Source organism: Calonectris borealis, chromosome 18 (genome assembly GCF_964195595.1).
Source record: "Calonectris borealis chromosome 18, bCalBor7.hap1.2, whole genome shotgun sequence".
Lineage (NCBI taxonomy): Eukaryota > Metazoa > Chordata > Aves > Procellariiformes > Procellariidae > Calonectris > Calonectris borealis.
Window position 1 is genome coordinate 9,355,313 of NC_134329.1, and position 21,682 is coordinate 9,376,994.

The 21,682-nt window shown below is 43.7% G+C and overlaps 2 protein-coding genes across 4 annotated transcripts in view; one reads left to right on the forward strand and one right to left on the reverse strand.

Annotated features, from left to right (window-relative positions):
* Positions 1 to 479, forward strand: part of DNAH10 (dynein axonemal heavy chain 10) — a 57,538-nt gene extending 57,059 nt beyond the window's left edge. For both annotated transcript variants that reach the window (XM_075167819.1, XM_075167818.1), the window contains one exon: positions 38 to 479. In XM_075167819.1, coding sequence (XP_075023920.1) covers positions 38 to 184 — 147 coding nt within the window. In that variant the 3' untranslated portion in view covers positions 185 to 479. The remainder of the gene's footprint in view (positions 1 to 37) is intronic.
* CCDC92 (coiled-coil domain containing 92) lies at positions 475 to 21,238 on the reverse strand. 2 transcript variants are annotated; one of them, XM_075167830.1, is made up of 4 exons: positions 21,067 to 21,238; positions 4,401 to 4,547; positions 3,976 to 4,017; positions 475 to 3,294 (listed from the first exon to the last, which is right to left on the reverse strand). In XM_075167830.1, the coding sequence occupies exons 2-4, from the start codon at positions 4,528 to 4,530 to the stop codon at positions 2,519 to 2,521; spliced, it is 948 nt and encodes a 315-aa protein (XP_075023931.1). In that variant the 5' UTR covers positions 4,531 to 4,547; positions 21,067 to 21,238; the 3' UTR covers positions 475 to 2,518. The 2 variants fall into 2 exon arrangements, with proteins under 2 accessions (XP_075023931.1, XP_075023932.1); XM_075167831.1 differs by lacking the exon at positions 21,067 to 21,238 and having other exon boundaries at positions 4,401 to 4,587.
* Positions 21,239 to 21,682: the final 444 nt, after the last annotated feature.

Sequence of the window (21,682 nt, forward strand, 5' to 3'; positions counted from 1 at the left end):
ACTCCTCAGTGTCCTTCTTTCCTCCGCGCTCTTTTAGAATACCCTGCGGACACCTGTGTACACAACCTCCCTGAGAAGGAATGCGATGGGTGTCGGCCTTGTTTTTGAAGCTGATCTTTACACTACAAAGCACATTTCCCATTGGGTCCTGCAAGGCGTTTGTCTCACCTTGAATGCAGACTGACAGTCTGAAGTTGGCACTAGATTTTTCCCCCAGAATCCAGCCCTTTGGGGGGCGGGGGGAATCAAACCAGGCAAAGATCCACACCGTGAGTGGAGTAGTGTTCACGTAGGCACGCCTGACTTGAAATAGTATGATACAACCAAGCTAGTACTGTCAATAAACACATTTGAAAAGAAAAGTGTTTTTCATAATTTGCATTTCCTTTCAGAAAGGCTCCAAGCTGGTCTACGCATACGAAAGAGGTAGTAAGTTAGTCTCGCACACACAAAGACTAAGGTTTGCCTGGATGGTTGTAAGAAATGTTTTTAATTGCCCAAAGCATCACTTCTGCTGTGCTTAGAAGCGGTGCCTTCCATCATCCTTGAACAAGCGGCAGGGTAGATCAGTCATACAATAGATCGCCATAAAAATATGGCAACAACAACCCAAAAAAAAACCCCAAACCACTGCTGGTTAATGCAATACACTTAAAAATAGTAAACCACAGAATAACAAACCTTCTTTAACCAACCATTTTCCAGGAACACAGCTTTTCCCTATCCCTCCCCACCAGTCATGAAACAAATCCTACCATGCAACCGGCACGGCGTAACGCTGAGTCGTCTTTCTTGGGCTTCAGAACAGCAAGCGACTGAGTCGTGAGGGTGCGCGGGGTAGGGACGGAGGCCTTAGGGCTAGTGGACAGTCAAACCCCCTCTGACTGGCAAGGACCCGGCTGTAAGCTGTCATGCTGCACAGGAAATTTAGCAGTACCACAGTTAGGAAGAACAGCTTGTGTCATCCTGCCAGTGCCTTCTGAGGGAAGCTGACAGTGATCCAAGGCTCCAGAGGGAGACACACACCAACACACAGCTGCAGAAAAAGCTTACGAGGGGCAGACTACAGCTGGCAGGGGGGAGGAAGGAGGGCAGGCAGGGATCCTTCATCAGCTTTCACAGAGATTATGCGTTCCAGGTTTTTGAAGGCACATCATAAGCTTAGCAGCATTTGGGAGCCATTGTTTCTTGCTGGTCCTACTCAAGAGGCTGCAGACAAGAGTGAAGCAGAGGTGAGCTGGAGGTGCTGATTGGAATTTAAGAAAAATGGTCAGATTTGTGCTCCTTTCCCAAAATTACATACTCTCACAGCTCACAGTATGCCTTTTTTTCCTAGTGAAAAAAATAATAATTAAAAAATAATCAAGTAGTCTAACAGATGTTGGGTCTACCTGTTGCTTACTAGAAAGGAGTAGGGGAACCAGGGCAAGTGCAAGGCAAGTCCATCCCAAGCCACAAAGATAAAAATCACGGATGCCAGGTTCTCCTCCTGTATGAATTGGTTACATCAGTTAAATTTAAAACTAAATACACACATTTCAGAGGGACAACTCAGGTTTCTAAGCTGGCAGAAGCCAGCACTGTCTGATGATGCCCAGAACAAGGCTAAGGTTGTCAGGAAACAAAAATAATCCCTTTACATAAAAGTGCAGGTTAGAGCATAAAGAACCATTTCCATATTGGATAGCCAGTTACGTTTTCTCCCTGGAAAAGGAGCTCTGAGCCAGTAAGGAAGGTGCTACAAGTGCAGTGTACTGACTAGTGTAAAATGTGTCATGGAGCCAGTCAATTTTTTAAAAAAAAAAAAAAACGACTCAGTGTTCATACTCTTTCTATGAGGATCATTAACCCTTTAAAAGAGTGCTTTATCCCCTCCCCCCCTTTTTTACTTATACGAACCCACAAACCATTTACTTAGGATTAATCAAGTAATGCTTGCTGGGACTCAGGATTTCGAGAAAGAGAAACTATGAACACAATTTGCAATTGAGAGCATGTGCACGTGAAGGAAAAGATGTCCTTAGTTCATTTTAAGGTGTACATACATCTGCAGTGTTTTCAATGCTACTGTGAAAAGGCTTTGTCATGGAGATTAGTGTTTGTGTATGAAGTGCTTACATACACAGTGAAGACAAAAGAACCACTGATAGTTCAAACGTTAACAGCCAATACATATTGCTGCAGGTTTATAGTTAAGTTTGTTTTCACTAATATTGATTAATAATGCAGCCTGCAGCCTGTGCCTTTGTCCACACGTGTAGTTACAATAAATGGAGCAGTGCTCAGAAGCAAGCAGTCAGGTACCCCTGATTTGGCCACAGCATTTAGTAGTTATATACCTTGCCATATGAACACAGTTGTATTGGGTTTCATTAGAGGAGCATAATCTATTAATGATGTATCCAGAAGAAGTTTGGCATGCATGGGGCATCAAAAGAAACTTTACTGCAGGTGCTATTTATCCTACAGGATCACAGTGCATAAACAGCAACAGAGTAGAGCATTTAAGTGATTTTACTCAAACAGTTCTGTCTGTCCCTGAGTGCTTTCTGACCACTTTGCTTCCATGGACCTGATCCACTGCCAGCGTTTCAACCTCCGGCTGAGGCTGGGATGGCGCGACGTGGTGGATGCGATGCGCCACCCCAATGTGGGCCTTGTGCGGCTTCTCTCGGGCTGGGCTGTGCGATTCACCGGATGCACGGTCTGAAGCAATAGGTGGAATAACTAACGGCCTCTCCTTAATAAGATGTACCTCTGCCGTCTCCCTGGCCAACAGAAACGGGGTGGGATCGGGCATGGCATCCACAGGCTCTCTTAGCAGCAGCTTCCGGCTATCCGATCCTATTCTGTAGGCCTCTTCGAACTCGGGGTTGAGCGGTGTTGACAGACTCTTCTTCATTCTGCGCCGTGGAGTCTCCGGCAGTTTATCTTTGGGAGGGGACGGCTTATAGTTGGACAGCACAGGACTGCCAGAAGGGGTCCCCTCCGAAGTCCCACTTGAACTCATCAGCTTCTTCTTAGTGGCATGCAGTTGAGAAGTTAAATAAGCAATAGTGCTCGCTCTCTGCTCTAGTTCACTTGACAACATATTGAGCTTATGGCTTTTCATTTTTAACTCTTCCAAATACTTCTTTTCTCTTTCTTTAATAGTGTTTTCTAGCACCATTATCATCGCATTCTTTTGTTCAAGTTCTTTCAGTAATTCATTATTTTCAGCCTCTTTGACTTTCAGCTGAGCTTCAAGATCTTCGCACTTTCTTTTGAGTTCATCACTTCTTGAACTACCATTTCCTAGAAGAATAGGAAAAGCGGAAGTGTTTCAAGTTAACAATAGCCACTAAGTAAAACAGTGCAATAGGGTTCATTTTGCCATCCCAAAGCTGTAGAGAGAAATCCCAAAAACTAACTTCAGCTAATACTCCCAGGGAGTATTTTGTTCCTGTACTTCACCTGCTGATAACATAACAGATCCGAAATAACTAGAATCTAGTGTGTGTGTGTATATGTATGTGTGTGTGTGTATATATATATATATATATATACACACACACATACACACAAGAATAAAGCCTTTGTGGTGTAATTACTATTGTAATTATTGTGGTGTAAAAACTACCAGCTAAGTCTTAATAAGTCTCACTCTTCTGCCCCTAGAATTCATGTCCCATGTCCTCATATAGCATGCAGGGAACTGACTGTCTAGTAAGAGAGAGGAGTCAGCAGTTCAACACTCTATTCCTGGCTCTTTCAAAGATTTCCTGTGTGGCCTTGGTAAAGAACTTGTGACATTTACTTCATAAATAGCAGTAAGTCTGGAAAGTAGAAAACTACTCTTATACCTTTGGAATTTATAAAGTCAACATCCCAAGTGCAAAGTATTCTCACCTACTTGTAATGGAGAAAATACAAACATTGAAAAAGACGAGGAAGTTTAACACGAACATTAAAAGAAGAATGCTATGTATTCCTTACCTGACAAGTCTGAACTCTTTACAGTCAGCTCATAGGTTAAATCTGAGGAAAAAAGTTGTTTATTTTTGTTAGATCATCATCATCTACCCCATAGCCCACCTGGTGAGCATATTTACAATGACATACTTCAATAAAAATATAAACTAACTCTTCCCCCCACCTGAAGCAATAATAGGAGATCCACTGCAAATTAGCAAATCTGTAGAAAAACTGCAACTATCAGGTGACACACTGACTTTTTTTTCCCCCTTAAAAAAAAAAACACCTTTGCTTAATTATGTCCCAAGATACATGCTGATCCCTCTAAGTACACCCTGGTGGTGGGCTTTGTTGCTGAGGTTTCACTGCTGAAGTAGGAAGCAGTTACTCCATTCCTGTGAAAAGAATTAAGCACCGAATCAGCACCGGCACCCTCTCCCAGCTACCTGTGCAGTGCTGCTGCAGGCGTCGAATCTCAGCGTGCAGGCCTTTCAGTGTGTTGGCATGTTCTCGCTGGAGAAACAACAGGTTCTTCTGGGCGCTCTGTAGCTGGTTCTCCAGGTTTGAGGTTGCCATCCTGACATGCAGTTACCCTGTCAGTAAACAGATGTAGAATTGTAACAGTGAGTTATCTTGCACATACAAAGATCCTCCCTCTACAGCCAGGATCAGCAGGAATAGCTGAATTCTGCTATTAATGAACTGATATGCAATCAGGCAAATGCCACAAAAGGTTTTTTTGTTTCATGACTATTTCAATTAGAAGTGCTCTAAGTTCACAGAAAGCCTAATTATACTCTACGCCAGAGCAGCGTAGGGAACTCATTTGTTTGGAGTTAACACATTTAAAGGATTAACTTCAGACTGACTAAGTCACTAATCCCATTACAAGATAAAAGTGGAGTTCTGAGAAATGGGCTAGTATGTCCCTCTGTCTTGTTGGGGGTTTTCCACTTACCTCCAGGGATACAGGAATTCGTAACATCCCTGGACAAGAACAAGGAAGGAAGCACTAAACCGCACCATCTCTAAAGAGAAATGCAAAACAGGGAGTCTAACACACACCTAGGCCCAGCGGTAGCGTCACAGAGGTCGTTGCTATGGGGCACCTTAGCCGAGACGTGCTCGCTGGGACCTGCGTGAGAGAAAGCTCTGGCTGCCGTTGGCTGCTATTGCGTTTCCTCAGCCATGCTAGAGCAGGGTCCCGCACCCGCTGGAGGCCCCACAGAGACTGGCGTCCCACGCGGGCCCCGATGACATGGAACAAGACAATTGACATGGACAATGTTTCATTTAAAGAGAAAACAAACAGATTTTTCTTGCTCAGGTTATGAGTACATGGAAAACTGTTACACCGCTGGGTTTTCCTTGCAGGACAGCCGTATAAAACTAGGCCTTGACTACAGCAGTGCTCAGACTCGAAGATAGAAACGGTTAACTGCTGAGAGGCAGTCTTGAAGACCCCTGCGCTGCCAGTGTTACTACTGCTCCTGCTAAGGCAACAACGGTTTTAAGTATACCCACAGGCCAAACTGCCGAGAAACATCTGTCTGGTAGAGCTGGAGATACAGACTCCCAAATGAACTCCCTGATATAGAGGTAAAAACAGCTCCTGGCACCAGGCGCAGCCAGATGCTTCCTGTGGAGAAGCACGCGCCGGGGGCTCTCTTCTGTGACATTCAAAGGAGTACCTGAAGGAGCATCCAGAGAAGCACAAATAGGAGTTACCAGGTCCCTAGTGATATCTAGTCACCAAGTCCGTCATGACACGATTTTGTTTATTGTCCTGTTTCCTAGTGAAAATAAGTATACTAATGAGAAAAAGCAACGATGACAGTATGCAATCCTCCTGCGACCTCAAAGCACAAACCCACTCAGGTATACTTTTAGCAGTTCTTGAACTTCACTGTGTGATCATTACCACTCTGCATACAGAGGGCTGTATCACGAGCCATGCTGCTACAGCCAGGGTGCATGGTGCTGCTCCACCTACAGCTGGTTTATAGGGGCTGCTGAGTGCACATGAGAAGAACTTTCCAGAAACATATGTCCTTAATAACTCCACATTACTACACTTCAAATTTCTTTAGCATGAAAGCTGTCATGCTTGGGAAGCTTTCTGAAAACTCTGGGAAGTCAGCCGCCTTCTCGGGCAGCTCAGGAGCACAAACAGAGCACAAAAAGCCAAATTCTAGAGAGCCAGGCTAATGGGGACACTGGCGTGACAGGGAGTAGCACATACTGGGTGGGAATTACACAAGCCACGGTGGGAGAAATACTTTCAGGGGAACAGAGCAGCACAGGGAACTCTGTCACAGCCCCCGGCCTACCACCAGGAGCGACGAGGAAACGTTTGTCAAGCGCCTCTGCGCGCTCCACAGCTGATGATCCGGCCTGCCAGGGCTGGGAGCCACAGCAGCCGTCTCCTGCTGCCAAGTAATCCAGCCAAGGAGGTGGGAGACAGATAAAGCGGTTAGGATGCTGGGTTAAACACTGCTGATGCTCGAGGAGCATTAGCTTTGTCATTGCAGTACTAAAGGCTAAATTCAGTTATCTGTGTAGTTTTGTAAAAACAATTACAGTATTTAGGTTACAAAGATAAGTAAAGAATCAGGACTCCCGTTGCCTGGGCAACCATCTGCAATGGCATTACAGCCACGATCTGTAATTACAGGACCACATGTTGTGCATAAGACAGACCTTAAATTCTGTCCCACGGCTGCCTCACAGGCACCTTAATGGGTTCGTCTTGCCACGTCAAGTGTTTCCCATTGGGTTCTTTTTGGTATGTAGTTTTATGAGAAAAATTTGATTCTACAAGTTTAAAATTGGTAGAGTATACACTCAGAGAAAGCAACACACTTTTGTCATTCCTAAACATATCACAGCCCTGTGTTTAATTTTATACTTTTTACTCCCAAAAAGAACACCAGACCCAGTGCTTCTGCGCCTTGGTAAAGCTTTTTTTTTTTGCGGGGGAGGAGGATAAATAAATACACACATGCACGCACACACACACAGAGCCTTCCTGATTTCATGTGTGACCTTAACTGACATCATCATCGACTCATCCCTACAGAAGCCTATATTTGATTGGAAAACAATAAAGGGTAAAAGACTTTCAAGGAATCCAGTGCAAGGGGCAAAACAGAGCTCTTGGTTACTTTCTAACAGAGATCAAAGATTAAACTCAGTGCTCAAGAGGAATGAGGGTAACCGTGCCAAATAGTGCTCTGTTGAGTGGAATGGGTCATTTCGCAATCACCATCATTAGCAAACAAGCAAAAATTATAGACCAAAAATATTCTAAAAAGAGGTTTCTGGGTTGGCTAAATAAGAAATAAACTGAGTTGTGCATACAGGCTCCTGCTCTACGACTTCCGAGGAGCGGCTCATCTGAGCCGTGGCTGCTTTCCACAGCCCGGCAGCAGGCGCACTGGGACGCTCCATTACTACCACAGCGGTAGCCCCTCACTGCCCACAGCGTCAGAGGACTATCTGAGGATGGACTACACAGCCCTCAGCAATTACTGTGGGGCACCATTAATTTTAAGGATTGATGATATTCTAGCTGTGTTACATTTTCAAAGTGACATCATCTTGTTTACAAAGCTGACTTCAGACAGACAGAAGCTTTACTGAATCATCCATTTTCTTAAGTGATCATTATACTCTTACAGACTAAATGTGACAGCAGAATAAAACCCGCAGAGTCCATGCCCTCACCATAGCTGGAGCTCAGACCGCACGGTACACCAAGGCTCAGAAGGGATTTTTAATCAAGAAATGTATTTTCCAAAAGAAACTCCAAGCACTAACAGTGCTAGGTGAAAGAATAGCCTACACATAATATCCCGAAGCCTTTACTATCACAATGGTTACTAACGTGGCTTTACGCCTGTAACTATAATCTGAACAGAAGATGACTTCATCACCAGCAACAAACACTAAGTGTTTATAACTCAGTCCTTGCAAATAAATGCGTTTTTTAAAAACTAGTTTCTGAGTGGTAGGAAATTCAAAACAAGGCTGTCACTATTAATCTCAACTGTTTTTTCAACTTGATCTCTTGCATCTTAAAGATCACACTAGCATTACCTACTCTGAATTAAAAAAAACCTAATCAGAGGCAGGCTAGTTTTACAGGCTTAGGATAAAATAAAAATTACCAGCACCAGAGCATCATCTTCCCTGCAGCACAGTAAGTTAATCAGTGAGAGCAATTAAATCAATCCACTTTGAATTTTAGCTGCAGCTCCTCTGCACTAAGTAGTTTCTCTCCTCGGAGGATAAAGGATCGGAGGGCTGACTTTCCCACAAGCCTTCTGCAACTTTCCTATGCTCTTCTTCCTCACTGCAGCCTTGTTGCCTGCCCGTCCTCTCTCCTTTTCTGCAAGGGAAAAGGCAGGCCACCGTGGTAAAGTCAGAGCTTCCACAGAATTTATGGGCAGCAGCTTGGGTTGAAACCCCACTCTATGCCGCCCAGTCACGTCTTTTTAGACAGCACACACAAACATGGTGCAATCCCTGTGTGTGTGTTCTGGGAAACAGCCAAAACCGTCTACCATGAAAACAGAGAAAGGGGAAAGTGTCTTGCTTGACAGTCGCTATACAGAGACGCTTATGCTATGAAATTTGCTTGGAGTTGTGCAAATTGGTACTAATAAGGATATACTCCAAGCCACTATTCACGTTGTACCTATTTTACACCAAATCTTAAAACACAAAATTAGACCTAGTATTATTAAAGCCTGAGATCTGGATGAAATGGATTTCAACTGAATATGCATTATCTGTCAACCAAGCTCATTAGCACAATATAAAAAATATTTTTGATTGCTTTTGCAGCCACACTTACAAGGAAATTCCTATTGCAAAATGAGTGAAGGAAAAAACTTCACATCTGCACTCTGAATAGCTCTCAGATACCCACGATCACCTGCACTTCACCCAGTTCAGCAATATTTTTCCCTGTAAGAACTTTTTTAGCCAGTGCCTAACTAAAAAGCTAGCCAAACTGCCAAGGCAGAAGCCAGCCAAAGAGAAAATATTTATCTTTCTAGAATAATATCGAATTGTTTTATGCCCCTAGAGATAATACAACCGAATTGGACACAAGAAGATTGAAAATATGGATAGCATATACAGTAAGTCAGGCCAACAACGTAGCCAATTCATCTGTTGTTGGGCAAGTTTACTAAACAGACCATTTCTGAAGATCAGAAAGATGAGGTTAAAAGGAGGCAAAAAGCCTCTCAGCATGACATCTCAGAAGACTGCTCCTGAGAGCAGGAACTCAAGAGCAGGACGCCAGTGGCACTCCCTCCAGGAAACACGGTATTGCTAGCACCTGTCTTAACAGGTGGGCAGTGTTCTATGGACAAAATGCTTTGCAGTTCATGCCTTAACACCGCACTATCTACACTGCTTGCACAGCTTGTTCTGATTTTTTCAGCTATGCCAGTGGGGGTTTATTTTATTTTTCTTGCTTTGCTGGTTGCAACTTGTGATTTTGGAATTGTTTACTATATGAAAAACACTGCTGAGCTGAATAATTGCTTTTACTGAGGAATTACTCAGTAATCAATATGAAGGACTTAACTTCCCTACAGAGAATACTGACTGGCGCCACTATTTAAAGACTGCTCTGGCAATTGTTCTGCTTTTGGGTCAGGCAGGAGAAGTATATTCAGACACCTGAATAAAGATTACCTTAAAGAGCCTGGAGACACCACGTGTATTTTGTAAAGGGACAGAACCTGGGAGAGAAGTAGACGTCCTGGCTGTGACCCTCCTGAATGCTCACATCCGCAATGCTTCCAGGACAGGGCAAGAGGGGACATTACTTGCTTCAACAGAGACTCAGAATTGTTGAATTGTCCAAATTGTTATGATTTAGTGTGATTATGCCCTTAAAAAGTCCACCCAAATAATGTATTTCAATTTAAAGCATACTGGCTGAAAGCAGTGTTTTGTGGGGTGGTGGGGTTTTTTTTTTCTTTTTCTTTTTTTTTTTTTAAGAAGTGGCAGCAGGAAAATATGGTCATTTATGACTGGGAAGTCATTTGCATACAACTAGTTTTCTAAGTCAGTTAGTTTTGAATAATTAGATCATTAAATACTTGAATAATTGGATTATTAAAACACTGAAGGCTTTTATTTCTGTTCTCCCCACTTACAGGCAGTTTATATATTTCGTACCTTTCATAGCATCTTACAACTGATCAACTTCCTTGTTTATGTAGGTTGTGTAAAGATCAAAGGACACCATGCAAAAATATAAATGAATTTTTAAAGCCAGAAACATTGACAACTGTCACAAAGTTAAACCATGCACTGAAACTTGAAAAAGCTTTTATAAATTAACAGTACCCCTTTAATTCTGCATTCTCACCATTAGTGAAAGCTACTACGATTGCATAAAACATTTTATTTAATGTTAGTCTCATTTGTCAGCAGCTCAGAGGATACGATGCAAGTGAGACCTACTGACCCATGCAATCTCAGTCAGAAAAATTTTTAAATGGGAATAGACTCAGGAGATGTAATGAAAAAGAAACAAATACATTAAAAAAGAATTAATAGTTTCTTTTAATACAAGTCAGTGAACATTTTCCCATCACTTCCCTATGCAGATGCTTTGACTTAGTTTGAGAGTTTGGTTAGCGAGATTTACAGCTACTCCAAGTTCCTTATCAATTCTTAACCTGCTGTTTCTTGGTGCGTAGCACTCAGCCACAAATTACATCCAACAACTGCTCTCACGGGCAGCTGAGATCTTACAGAAAACATGGTCTTGGGAGGGGTCAGTCTAAAGAACAAAAAAAACCAAAACCAAAACCCCAACCTATTCAGGTATGTCTCCCATTGGGGTTTCAAAGAGGAAATCCTATACAGCAGTTCTGGGATTGCACTAAGCTGATTTCATCTCCTGCTCTCTGAAACAAGAAAGAATGCGCAGCCAAGAATAAGGCTATGATCAAAAGGCACAAGCGAAATAGCAAAATGCAGAAGTGAACTGCGCCCTTAATAGCGCAGATGAGCAATCCACTCTCTCACCATGGAAATCGGTGGGACAGCTCTCAAAGCAACCAGTCTCTGGCTGGATTTTGTCAGATGAATTAAGCCAATGCTGGGAAGAAAGCTGTAACTGCATACACCACAGAACAGTTACATCACTATGGTTTTTCCCCCTTCCCCCTCATCTCCAACTTAAATAAATAAATAAAAGTGTTTGCTATGTTCTTATACAAAAGGAACTGTGCAACGCAAAGCTAGGCAAACTCCCACTAGGAATGTCATTTGATGAGAAATCATTAAAAGGGGCATTGCAGTGCTCAACACTGCAGCGGTAACACACCTCCTCTTTCACAGCAAGACTTGCACTGAACTCCAACAGTGTCCAACCTGCCACAGTTACACAAGCTGTATCCGGATGGTATGCTGCATTCCACCCTTGAAACACGCAAAATTTCTCAGGCTCACCACCATCACAAAATGTTTCTAGGAACATAGTTCTGGAGACAGCTCAGAGATTGAACCTCAAGTCCTCCAAAAAATGGATTCACAATTTCTGTTGAATATAGCCTAGGAGGAACAAATGGGATGAATTAAACAGCGTTCCTTTAGGAACATTAAGTGCAACACTTTAATCCTTGCTGCACTTACCTAAGGCCTCATCTTCCAGTAAAGTGGAGAAGGTAACTTAAATTAACATTCTTGTAACCTCACCTTAAAAAGGAACTGCTCCATCTCTTTCACAAGTGCATGTTCCCTTAAAAAGGCAACAAAAATAAATAAATCTTAAATTGAAAATTAAAAATATTAAACAAGAGCTTCCAAAATGCAACTTCTTCACATGCTCACCATAAACAATCACTAACATTTTAACAGCCAAATCTTGCCTTGCAGATGATGTGCAGGCTCCAGGCCTTTCCTGATCTTAAGTATTTGGATAGAGTTCAAAATATTTCAAGGCAATGAGCTCCTGGCTGTGTATTAGGTGTCTTTGCACAAAATCAGAGCATCTCTATACCCCACTGCAGGGTAAGAGGAGGGAGATGCTAATCTATGACTTTAGACACAGTCCAAAGGAAGCTACTGGAACGAAGCCCCAACAACCATAGTCATTTAACATTTTCATTCCTGTTTGGTATCCACTAACCAAAACAGAATAACCTCCTTTTACATGGATGGGGTGACTATCACCTGAGAAGCTGCTGTAGCTCCCTGCCAACACATACCCAAATCTTCCTGAAACATGTACAGGCAGGCAGGCATTTTCCTCTCAACTGGTATCTAGCCTGTGCCCCCTCAAAATGTGACAAAACTGCCAAAACGCTTTTTGTGTGCTATACAAAATACAATTTCAAGAACTAATTAAGGACACAGGAGTCTTCTCGGAAGAACCTTCAAAGTTTTAGCCAGTCCCCATTTTAAAGACTGTCACTGAACTGACCAAACATTTTTAAATAACGTAGCTCCAATGATAAAATGCCCAACTGACAGACACTTAGCTGTTCTTTGCTTAGATCAGCTCTCCATCTTCAGAGACATATGCCATCCCCAAAATGTTTGTTCAGCTTATTTCAAAGGACATAATAAAGGAAACCCTGCCATCTCCACAGCCAGCTCGAGAGCTTTGCTATCTTTCTGCTTGGACATTTGCTTTAAGCCCCCCCACCTGACACCATTATACTTCTACTAATGTAGATCTGGCAATAACACAGTTTCAAAACAGCCTATTACACAGTTTCAGATTTATGTTCGCCCCTCATTCATCTGTGCATTAGACTAAACCACTTTAACTAGTTCAATAGTTCTCGAAGTCGTGCTTTTCAGACTATATGCTAGGCCTACACAACCATCTTCCAAACGTCTTTCCGCTTCTCCAGCACTCCCTTATCAGCAACGAGTACTGCTTACAGCAACAACTCCATCCCACTCTTCCTCTGCCCTCTTTGTTGAAGTGTAACAATACTTACACGTAATTATTGTCCCAATAACTTGTTTTCATAGTCTTTTAGCTTGTGTGTTTTAAGCCAAGCAAAATTAGTAGTTCTTTCCTGGAGACAACTGAGAGGAAAAAGGAAACGTGCCACTCTCCTCCCAGAGGAAGGATATGATTTTGCTTTCTCAGCTGCTTTTCTATTTCTACTGCTTTTCGATGCCGTTTGACTCAGTTGTTTCTCTGCCTGGCTTCCCCTTCATTTTCTGATCAGAGATTCTGCAGACTCTTTACAGTTAATCTCTGAATGTCGCTGAGGAAGCACAGCTTTTAGTATTTTAGTAAGAAAATAATTTTTTGTTACTCCAACAGCAATTGGTATGGCAGCGGGAAAAATAAGTGGACACGCTCCTCGTAGCAATGATTTAATTCTTCTAGATGCTCTAAATGAACAATCTGATACTTCGCACAGAAATCGCTGACTGCTTACGTGCCCGACTGCCCACCTGAGGTCATGAGGACTGACAGGCATAATTCTCATGGAGTTTTCTCGGTCCTTGAGACCACACAACCCTGGAGCTGTCACAATGGAAGAAGACTAAAAGTAATCAGTTGTTAAGATCACTACCAAGACAGAGACTATTAGAGAATCAAACCAAATGGTCCTGCACTGGCATGTTATACAGATACAGTTATTCTGACCAATACCAGGGTATCCAATGCTATGGCTGTACAGCTCTCAAGAAGAAATAGCCAATGAAAATGACCTAATTTGGGCATAACTCACTTCAGGGAAACAAAGAAGGTGTCATCTAAATAACACCAATTACTTCAAAAGAACCCCTTTAACAATGATGAAGTCCATGTAATTTTTTTAAAGTGACAATAAAAGCCCTCATGAGTAAGGCTACATCTTAATTTAGAGGAACAGATTGGTTCTGTTCTGCTTTGTAGCACACGCTCCTGATGCGTGGCCTTTCTATTTTATTCACCCCTTCATTCTGAGGATAAAATAGTTTGTTATTTTAATGTAATCTCCATCAAGCCACAGAACACAGATTGCAACCCAATCACAACTAGTCAGTTACAATATTGCAAAAACATGTTAGTCTTTCTACTAAAGCCAATTTCTTTTGGCAGAAGAGGAATGAAAAGGAAATTAATGTTCAGTTCCCCCAGACTAACACAATATCAATGCTACACATAAAAATGAGCCTGATCCTATTTCTTTCAAAGTCATTAAGAAAGTTCTCCAGCTTCAGTTACAGCTGAATCAGGACTTAAGCTAGTAAAAGGTGGGCTGTGGGAGGTTTTTGTACAAGGATACGTTAAGTATAACTCCAAATTTATGCTTAGAAATAATACTATACCATGGAAAAGTCACAGGAGTTTTTTTTCAGTATCAAATATTCACTTATGAACACTTCATGTTCTCCTTTAATTTTACTCTCTACGATCAGTAACATGGGAATCGCACGAGAATTCAAAGAAAATGTATTCGTGTCATTTTTAAAAAATTTTCCAGTTCTGAAGGCTTAATGAAACACAAACAAAAAAAATTTCTATGCTGGTTTCACGTAAGTTACTTGGTTGGACTTTTTTTCCTCCCCCATAACAGGAAAATAATCTGCCACCACACAGGCATGCAACTGTTTAGCTATCCAGCCCAGCCGTGACTTTGCCTCACCCCTTCCACTTGCATATACTGAGCAAGGATTTACTGTCACGTTTCTGAAACGCTTCGAAATCACCTTCCTGGTCATTCAATGAACCGGGTCAGGGAACCGGTCCAGCTGACAACAAACCCGTTTTTCCACTGGCTGTTTTTCAGGTGATGGGTTCACCATGCAGCACTGCAGACACCTGTGCAGCTGATGAGGAAGGTGGGGAAAAAAAATTTAACAACCAAAACAAAACCAAACCCCAACACATCCACAAATCAGTACCCAGGGCAGGGGGGTGGTACAGGCAGAACTGCTTCCTGCAGCAGTGCCAGCTCCAGGCACTCACCTGAGCTTGAGCTCCTACTGCAAGAACTGCAGAAATGATGATTTTCAGAGTTTACCTGGAATATTTATGAAACACATCAAAAGGCACTGAAGCCTTACAGCAAGCTAAACAAATGTGTCCTCCTAGGAGAGATCCATTACAGAGAACAACTATTGTAACAGCAACTCTACAGAATAGCACAACTATTCTTCAGTCAAGTTTAACAGGCTGAGGAGTATGCTTTTCTCTAACGCATTCTGTGATGCTGTTTCATAAGCCATTGATTTTATTATTTTAGAACAACAACTACGATCAAACATACAAAAATTGGTCTCCACTTTGCTAAGGTAAAGGTTTTGAGACTTGCTGATGAAGGAAATCCGGTGGTGGTGATGACCTATGTCTAAGTCCTTTCTTAAGCAAAATTTTTTTTTTTTTTAAAAGTCAGTAGGATGCCAGGACCAAGAATTTCAAACAGAGGTGCTTTATACTCTTACTTACATAAGCCAGGTATCTCAAATTGAGACAATAAAACTGTACACAGCTTAAATCAAGCTTTCATGAGGAATGGAAAGCAAACAAGCACACATACTTTTATTACACAGGAAACCTGCCACTAATGACATCATTCACATGATTTTTCCACACAGATGGACACTTCCTAAGCTCGACACCTCTACTCCACAGAGATGCGATATGCTGCACCTTTTGCGCCCTCTCTCTGGGCACTGACTCAGATTACAGGGAGCTACTGTTCCCTGGCTATTTTCAGCTTTTCTAAAGAGAGGTATCATTCTGTTTAGGGAGAAGCCATGAAATTTTACAGTTTTCAGTCAAGCAATGTTTTTTAATAACATTGATCTTAAATCCTATTTCTCAACCAAATAATTAAGACCAACAAGCAACAAAGCATTTTAATGTTTTAACCCAAAGATTTTCTAGGAGTGAAATGAGAGCAAACATGCTCCTCACAGCAGGAAAGAAACAGGCTTTTTTTCAAGGATTACTTAAAAAACCCCAAGCAAACAGCCTGCAGAAGTTCTGATACATTCTGAGGACATTGTTTTCATGCCTCTAACTCCTAGTAGTAAATAAACGTATTGCTCCCATTTATAGTACCATGCTCTTTAACATGACCTGGAGAAATGAGCTGATAGATAACTGTAAAACAGTATTAGACAAAATTATTCACTGATCACATGGAGATACTAACACCCATTATCATGCTGCTGGACATCCTTGTTTAAGAGGAAGACAAATTTTGTATCATTTAAAAAGGAGCACGGAGGCTGATCAGGCACACATTCATTGAAGATAGTACAGCCAGATACAGAAAGGATGCCAGGTCTCATCAAGCAAGTGAAGGAATCAGAGGTGAGGTACAGCAGGTAGCAACCGGGCGGCTAACATTCCAACTTGGCTCTACTAAACGCGCTATTCGTTATCTTCATTTGCTTTTTGAGATAACGCATTAGATTAGTGCGCAAGAGTGGAGAGTTTGTTTCGGCACGCTGCAGATGCAAAGGAAACCAGAGCTCTAGCGATAAGATTTCTGCCTGAACAAAGGGCACCCTCCCCGCTCCAGCTCCACCCCGGCTCTGGGCAGCGGCACTCCGCACCATTGTTCCCAGGGACAGGACAAGCTCTGCCAGAGACTGTTCTGACAATACTGGTTATGGTTACACAATATTAACTTATTGCAGCATATTCCTATCAGTAACAACAGTGTGGAAGCTGCAATAAGGCACACAGACTTATGTCTATGCTTTTCAACGTTTGACAGCTACTCACAATGTTTTGTTGTGTGCTGCAGCAAACGTGAAAGAGGCTGCAGAAAGCCAAACCAGAGACCTTTCATGCAGCTATCTTTTTTCAACACCATAATACTTAGATCTTTGCTTTCTTCATCTGTGGCTTTGCTTTTTAAACTAGCAGTAGGAAAAGCTATGCCCTTGTCTAGTCGGAACACACTTAACTATTTCCCCTAAAGCATCAAGTTATCTGACACGCTGATTTTTCAGTAAATCACTGCTCATCAAAAACCACCACTGTTAGTTACTAACAGACACACATACATATACAGATATACAAATATATACAGAAAGTGTCACTTGTCAGCAAAAAAATTGTTAAGCATTATAAACAGTTTCAGAAAGATGAAGGTGTCTGTTCTCTGTACAAAGTAAACTACAATTTGCTACATTTTTTTAAACTTTACTATGAAAAATGAGGTTAAACATGAACTTGAGTAAAAAGATGAATTACACAATAGTATTCTGTTTGCACAAGTAAGTATTGCAATACATTTTGAATCCTGAGGATATAAAAGCAATCCTTCAAATTTTTGCTACTTTAAACCACCATTTTTTAAGCCATAGAAAGGTAATTAGACACCTAGAAATGAGAGTCTAACACAGTAGCAAACTAGTTTATTACAACTGTATTCCCTCTATTATACTGTTTATAATGTTCAAGAAATATTTGACTTTACATTATGGTCCACATTCAGGAATAATAGTACTGGGGAGTTTTTCTTCCGCCTACTGCTGTTAAAGGATTGACTAACGTAGTAGATCTGGATGAACAAATATATTGTCCTTAATACCTACAGCCTCTTGAACTAGGGCACACAGAGGAACAGTTTGATTTTTGCAACTCCAGTGACAAATGCATTTAAAAAAAATCATTTAAAAGCCCTGAGAGTATGCAATTATATCTGAAATCTGAAGTAAAGGAAACAATTTTAAGGAATGAAATAAGATTGCTATTTCAGAGTTTGCAACAACCACTGGACTGAAAACTACATACAGCATTTGGATTGGTCATAAGACCATCTTTTCTACGGGGATGGGGGAGGAAACTTTAAAGATATACTAAGGAGAAGTATGGTAATAGGATGAAAACAAGCAGTTATGCATCAGTTTAGCCAATATTCTTTTTTTCTACTTAAGCAGCTGACACTTTTCTCTGTTATGACCTCCTGATCTTTGTTGTTTCACTAAAATGACTGCTGGAACCTCAGTACAACCAAAAGCTTGAAAAAATAACAATATTACAAATCTGCTATTATCTGTTTATATATAAAGCATTTGCTTTAAATAGTCAAATCAAAAAGCAATGTGAAGTTTAAGAGCATAAATGCCTGTATTTAGTCTAGCCTCTCCCAGAGGTTCAGTTATAACAAAACACTACAGAATTACGTTCACTAATGAGCAAGTTATATGGAAAAAGGCACTGTATTTACAGTCATATCCATTTGTCTTTTTTTTTTTTTTAATTGAGGAGCATAATTTATATTGCAAAAGCATCAACAAAGCTTTTTAAGCTTAAGCATCTTACCATCTAGGCAAAGCCAACAAGTACCCTGGATGATTCTTATGCACCTGCAATGCAGATCAAAATGGACAATACCACCCTCAGGGCTGCCTCAGCTTCTGTGTTTTTATTTACCTTCACTGTCTCAGCTTTACACAATTTAATAAGGCAAACTCAAACGCATACCACTGTTGTCCAGTCGGGAAGGGCCCCTCCTTCCTCCCTGCTGTCCCACCCCACGTCCTGCGTAGGGAAACAGCATCTATGCGGCTGGAAGAATCTCCATGTCTGAGGACGCCCTGCACTTCTTTGCTGCCATATCCACAAGCGACAGGCGCTCTCCTCAGAAGGAAAAATCTCATCTCAAATGAAGATTACTCCCTACCCATTCCAAAATGTACACAATCCATCCATCCATCCTTCTTCTCTTTGCAGGCCCCGTGTTACCCATGAAAAAGACACTGTTGTCACTTTCTGAAGTGAAAACGTACCATACAAAGGGAGACTGTGAAGGATGAAAGAGGATGCGATGTAAAACCTGCCCCAGTGGGTGTGGGTGGGAGTCAGCAGCTCCACTGAAGCATATCTGAATTGGGCAGACGGTGAGGCAGGGGAGGGAGGTGAATGGGCGGACTGCTCTCTCCTGAGCTAGGATACATTCGCAACCAGAAATCAGAGAAACGTCCTTGCCCCTGAGCCAAGCAGAAGAGGAAAGATAAGGGGTAAAGTGAGCTGCAGGATAACCCCTTTTCTCCTCTGCTGCTTTAGTGACCAGGAAAAAGGGGCTTTTATGCTTTTAAGAGAGAAAAGGAGGCACTTTGGTCCAGGGCCAACACACCCTCGGACGGGCAGGCGGGCCCAGAGCAGCCCACCCCACACCCCCAGCGGTGCTCTTCGCTGCGTTACAGCGAATTACAGCCCGGCTGGGACGCCCTCGCCCCGCCGCCGCAGCGGCAGGAGATCTTTCTCCCCCGAGGCGCTGCCTTTCCAGCCGGCGCAGGACCCGGGACCGCGACCACCCCTCCTAACGCAGAGAGGGGCCGGCGGGGCGCCCCGACACCCCCCGCCCGCCGCCTCCGGGGGGGGGACCCGCCTCACGATGCCGCGGTGGGCGGGGAGGGTCTCCCCAGCGGCCCCGGGGCCGCACAGGAGACAGCCGGTGGGTGCGTGTGAGGGGGGAAAGGCCTCAGCCCCCCCACGGAGCAGCGCTAACCCGCCCCACAGCCAGCCCCGGGGGAATCACGATGCCGTTAACGCCCTCTCAGCTGGCCCAGGGTGGAGGGGACAGGGTGCCGTAACCCCCGCCATCCCCACAGCCGGCCCGGGGCCGCCGGCGCTCCCCGGTCCCTCACCTGCTCAGCCCTCCGCGGCGCTGCCGAGGCGGCTCCCTCCCGCCGCAGGCCCCCACGGGCGCACCGGGCCGCCCACCCCTCGTTGCCAGCGGCACGCAGCCGGGTCAACCGTTGCCAGCGCTCATCGCCCCTCACCGCCAGCCCGAAGGAGCCGAGGGGCGCCCCGCGGCGCCGGCACTTACCGGCCGCGGGGGTGTGGGGGGGACCGGGGGCGGCGGCGCAGGCGCAGGTGCGGCTGCGGCAGCCCGGCCTGTCGCTATGGCAACGGGGGGTCAGCGCTGTCATCGGCCGCGGCCTTATCCCCGCCCACGGCGGAGCGCGTGCGCCTGCCCCGCGCGCTCGGGAGCGGAGGGCGCGTGCGCTCACCTGGCGGCGCGCGCGTGCACAGGTGTGTGCGTGTACGTGCAGCGAGGAGTAGGGAGCAGTGCATGCATGTGGATGCACGTGCAGCAGCATACCAACATCGTGGGTGCACGTACGTGTGTGGAGAGGTGCACGCAGGTGCGTGTGTGTCTGTTTGGAGCCGTGCATGCACATAGATGCATGTGTGCATGTGAAATGGCGTGCATGCACACACACGTGTGTGCCTGTGTGAACTAAGGGGGGGGGGGCTGGAACCATGTCTGTGACGAGAAGTTGTGCATGCTCCAAAGGACCATGACAACGTGCATGTGCAGATGCGGGGAAAAAAAAAAAGGAGAATGCCTGGAGCTGGGGAAATTTTTGTGCTATTGGCAATATGTCAGCACATGTCTGCATGTGCCCAAATAGTTCATGGCCACATGTGTGTGAATTTCCCTGCAAGCCCTCTGAAATGAGCACAGCTGCATCAGGGCCCCAGCGGAGTGAGTTGCTAGGGGTGGAATTTCTGCAGTCTGTCCATTTCTGCAGGTGCACCTTGGCTCTGCAGTGTCATTTCTGCATGAATATATACATGCGACCTTAACTGCACACAGCTGGGTAGGTCCTGGATGTGCAGCCATATGTGGTTGGATATTCTTTGCGCATTTGTATTTTCTGCATAAACCCATGTGGAAGATATGCCATGTGGCATAATCACTGGCATGCGATTATATTTCTGGCAGATGCACGCAAGTTCGGATGAACAGTGTGTGCCCTGGCAGACACGCACAGAAATTCCCATACAACTAATGAGTACAGGAAGGTTAGGGCAATCGGGATTTGCCCATGATCAGGACATTGCCCCTGTGAATGGCACACATAGGAAAAGCCTAATGAGATTTATCTTGCATGCAGATTTGCACACAGTGTCTTCTCTGTGTTTGTAATGGAAAGAAAATACTTCATTATAAGCGACTTCAAAATTAAGAGACAGAAACTTGATTTTTTTAAAGCAGCCAGCAGAAAAAGCCAATTACAGTTTCTAAAAAAGTTAGAGAAAATAATTTTCTAAGGACAAAGAAGTATTATACCAAATACAGATAACTATTTCAGGCCTTAACCAATATAAAATTTAACATTAAGGTGCAAACTGGTGGATCTACGTACCTTCAATGTGATTCTGTTGTGCGTGAGGAAACGGAGAACGATCTACGCATACTTTGCACCTTGTGGCTCCTGAAGCCGGGGAAAATGAAGCGCAACATTACCTAGAGGGAAATATTTTTAAGAAAGCTTATTAGTCCTTAGTTAAAGCTAAAACCAAAGAAGAACAGTTTAAAATGGGCATTTAGAAGTGAAAAGACTGGTACAGGAGAGATTTAAATGTACTAGCAGCGATGGAGAAAGGCCCTGCAGCGGGAAGGACAGGTTGCTGCGTCCCACAGCGCGGGGTGTGAGCAGTGTCCCCAGGGCACGTCCCCAGCCTAGGACACAGCGGTGCTGGCAGCTGGTGGCTCCCGACGCCCTGCGAATTCCTCCTTCGGGGCATCTCCAGGCAGCAGCTGCGCAAAGCAAGGCTGAACTCAAATACCAGTTTGCAATGTCAGGCAGACATAGACCCAGAGAACAAGCCCTCTTCTGTTCATGCTTTTCCTTCCATTTTATCTCAGATCCATCCAGCTTTTTATATAAAATGGGGACTCTTAATTTAGGATCCCATTAGGTGATGAACTAGTCCGAGAAGCTGATTCAGTTAGGACCTGTGCCAAAAAAGAAATGCATT

What these genes read in the sequence shown, in the direction of transcription:
- CCDC92 (XM_075167830.1), bottom strand. Translation starts at nt 4,530, where the DNA reads ATGGCAACCTCAAACCTGGAGAACCAGCTACAGAGCGCCCAGAAGAAC. An exon ending in CCTGCAGCAGCACTGCACAG is followed by an intron (nt 4,018 to 4,400) that starts GTAGCTGGGAGA and finishes TTTTTTCCTCAG; the next exon opens with ATTTAACCTATGAGCTGACT. An exon ending in AAAGAGTTCAGACTTGTCAG is followed by an intron (nt 3,295 to 3,975) that starts GTAAGGAATACA and finishes CTATTCTTCTAG; the next exon opens with GAAATGGTAGTTCAAGAAGT.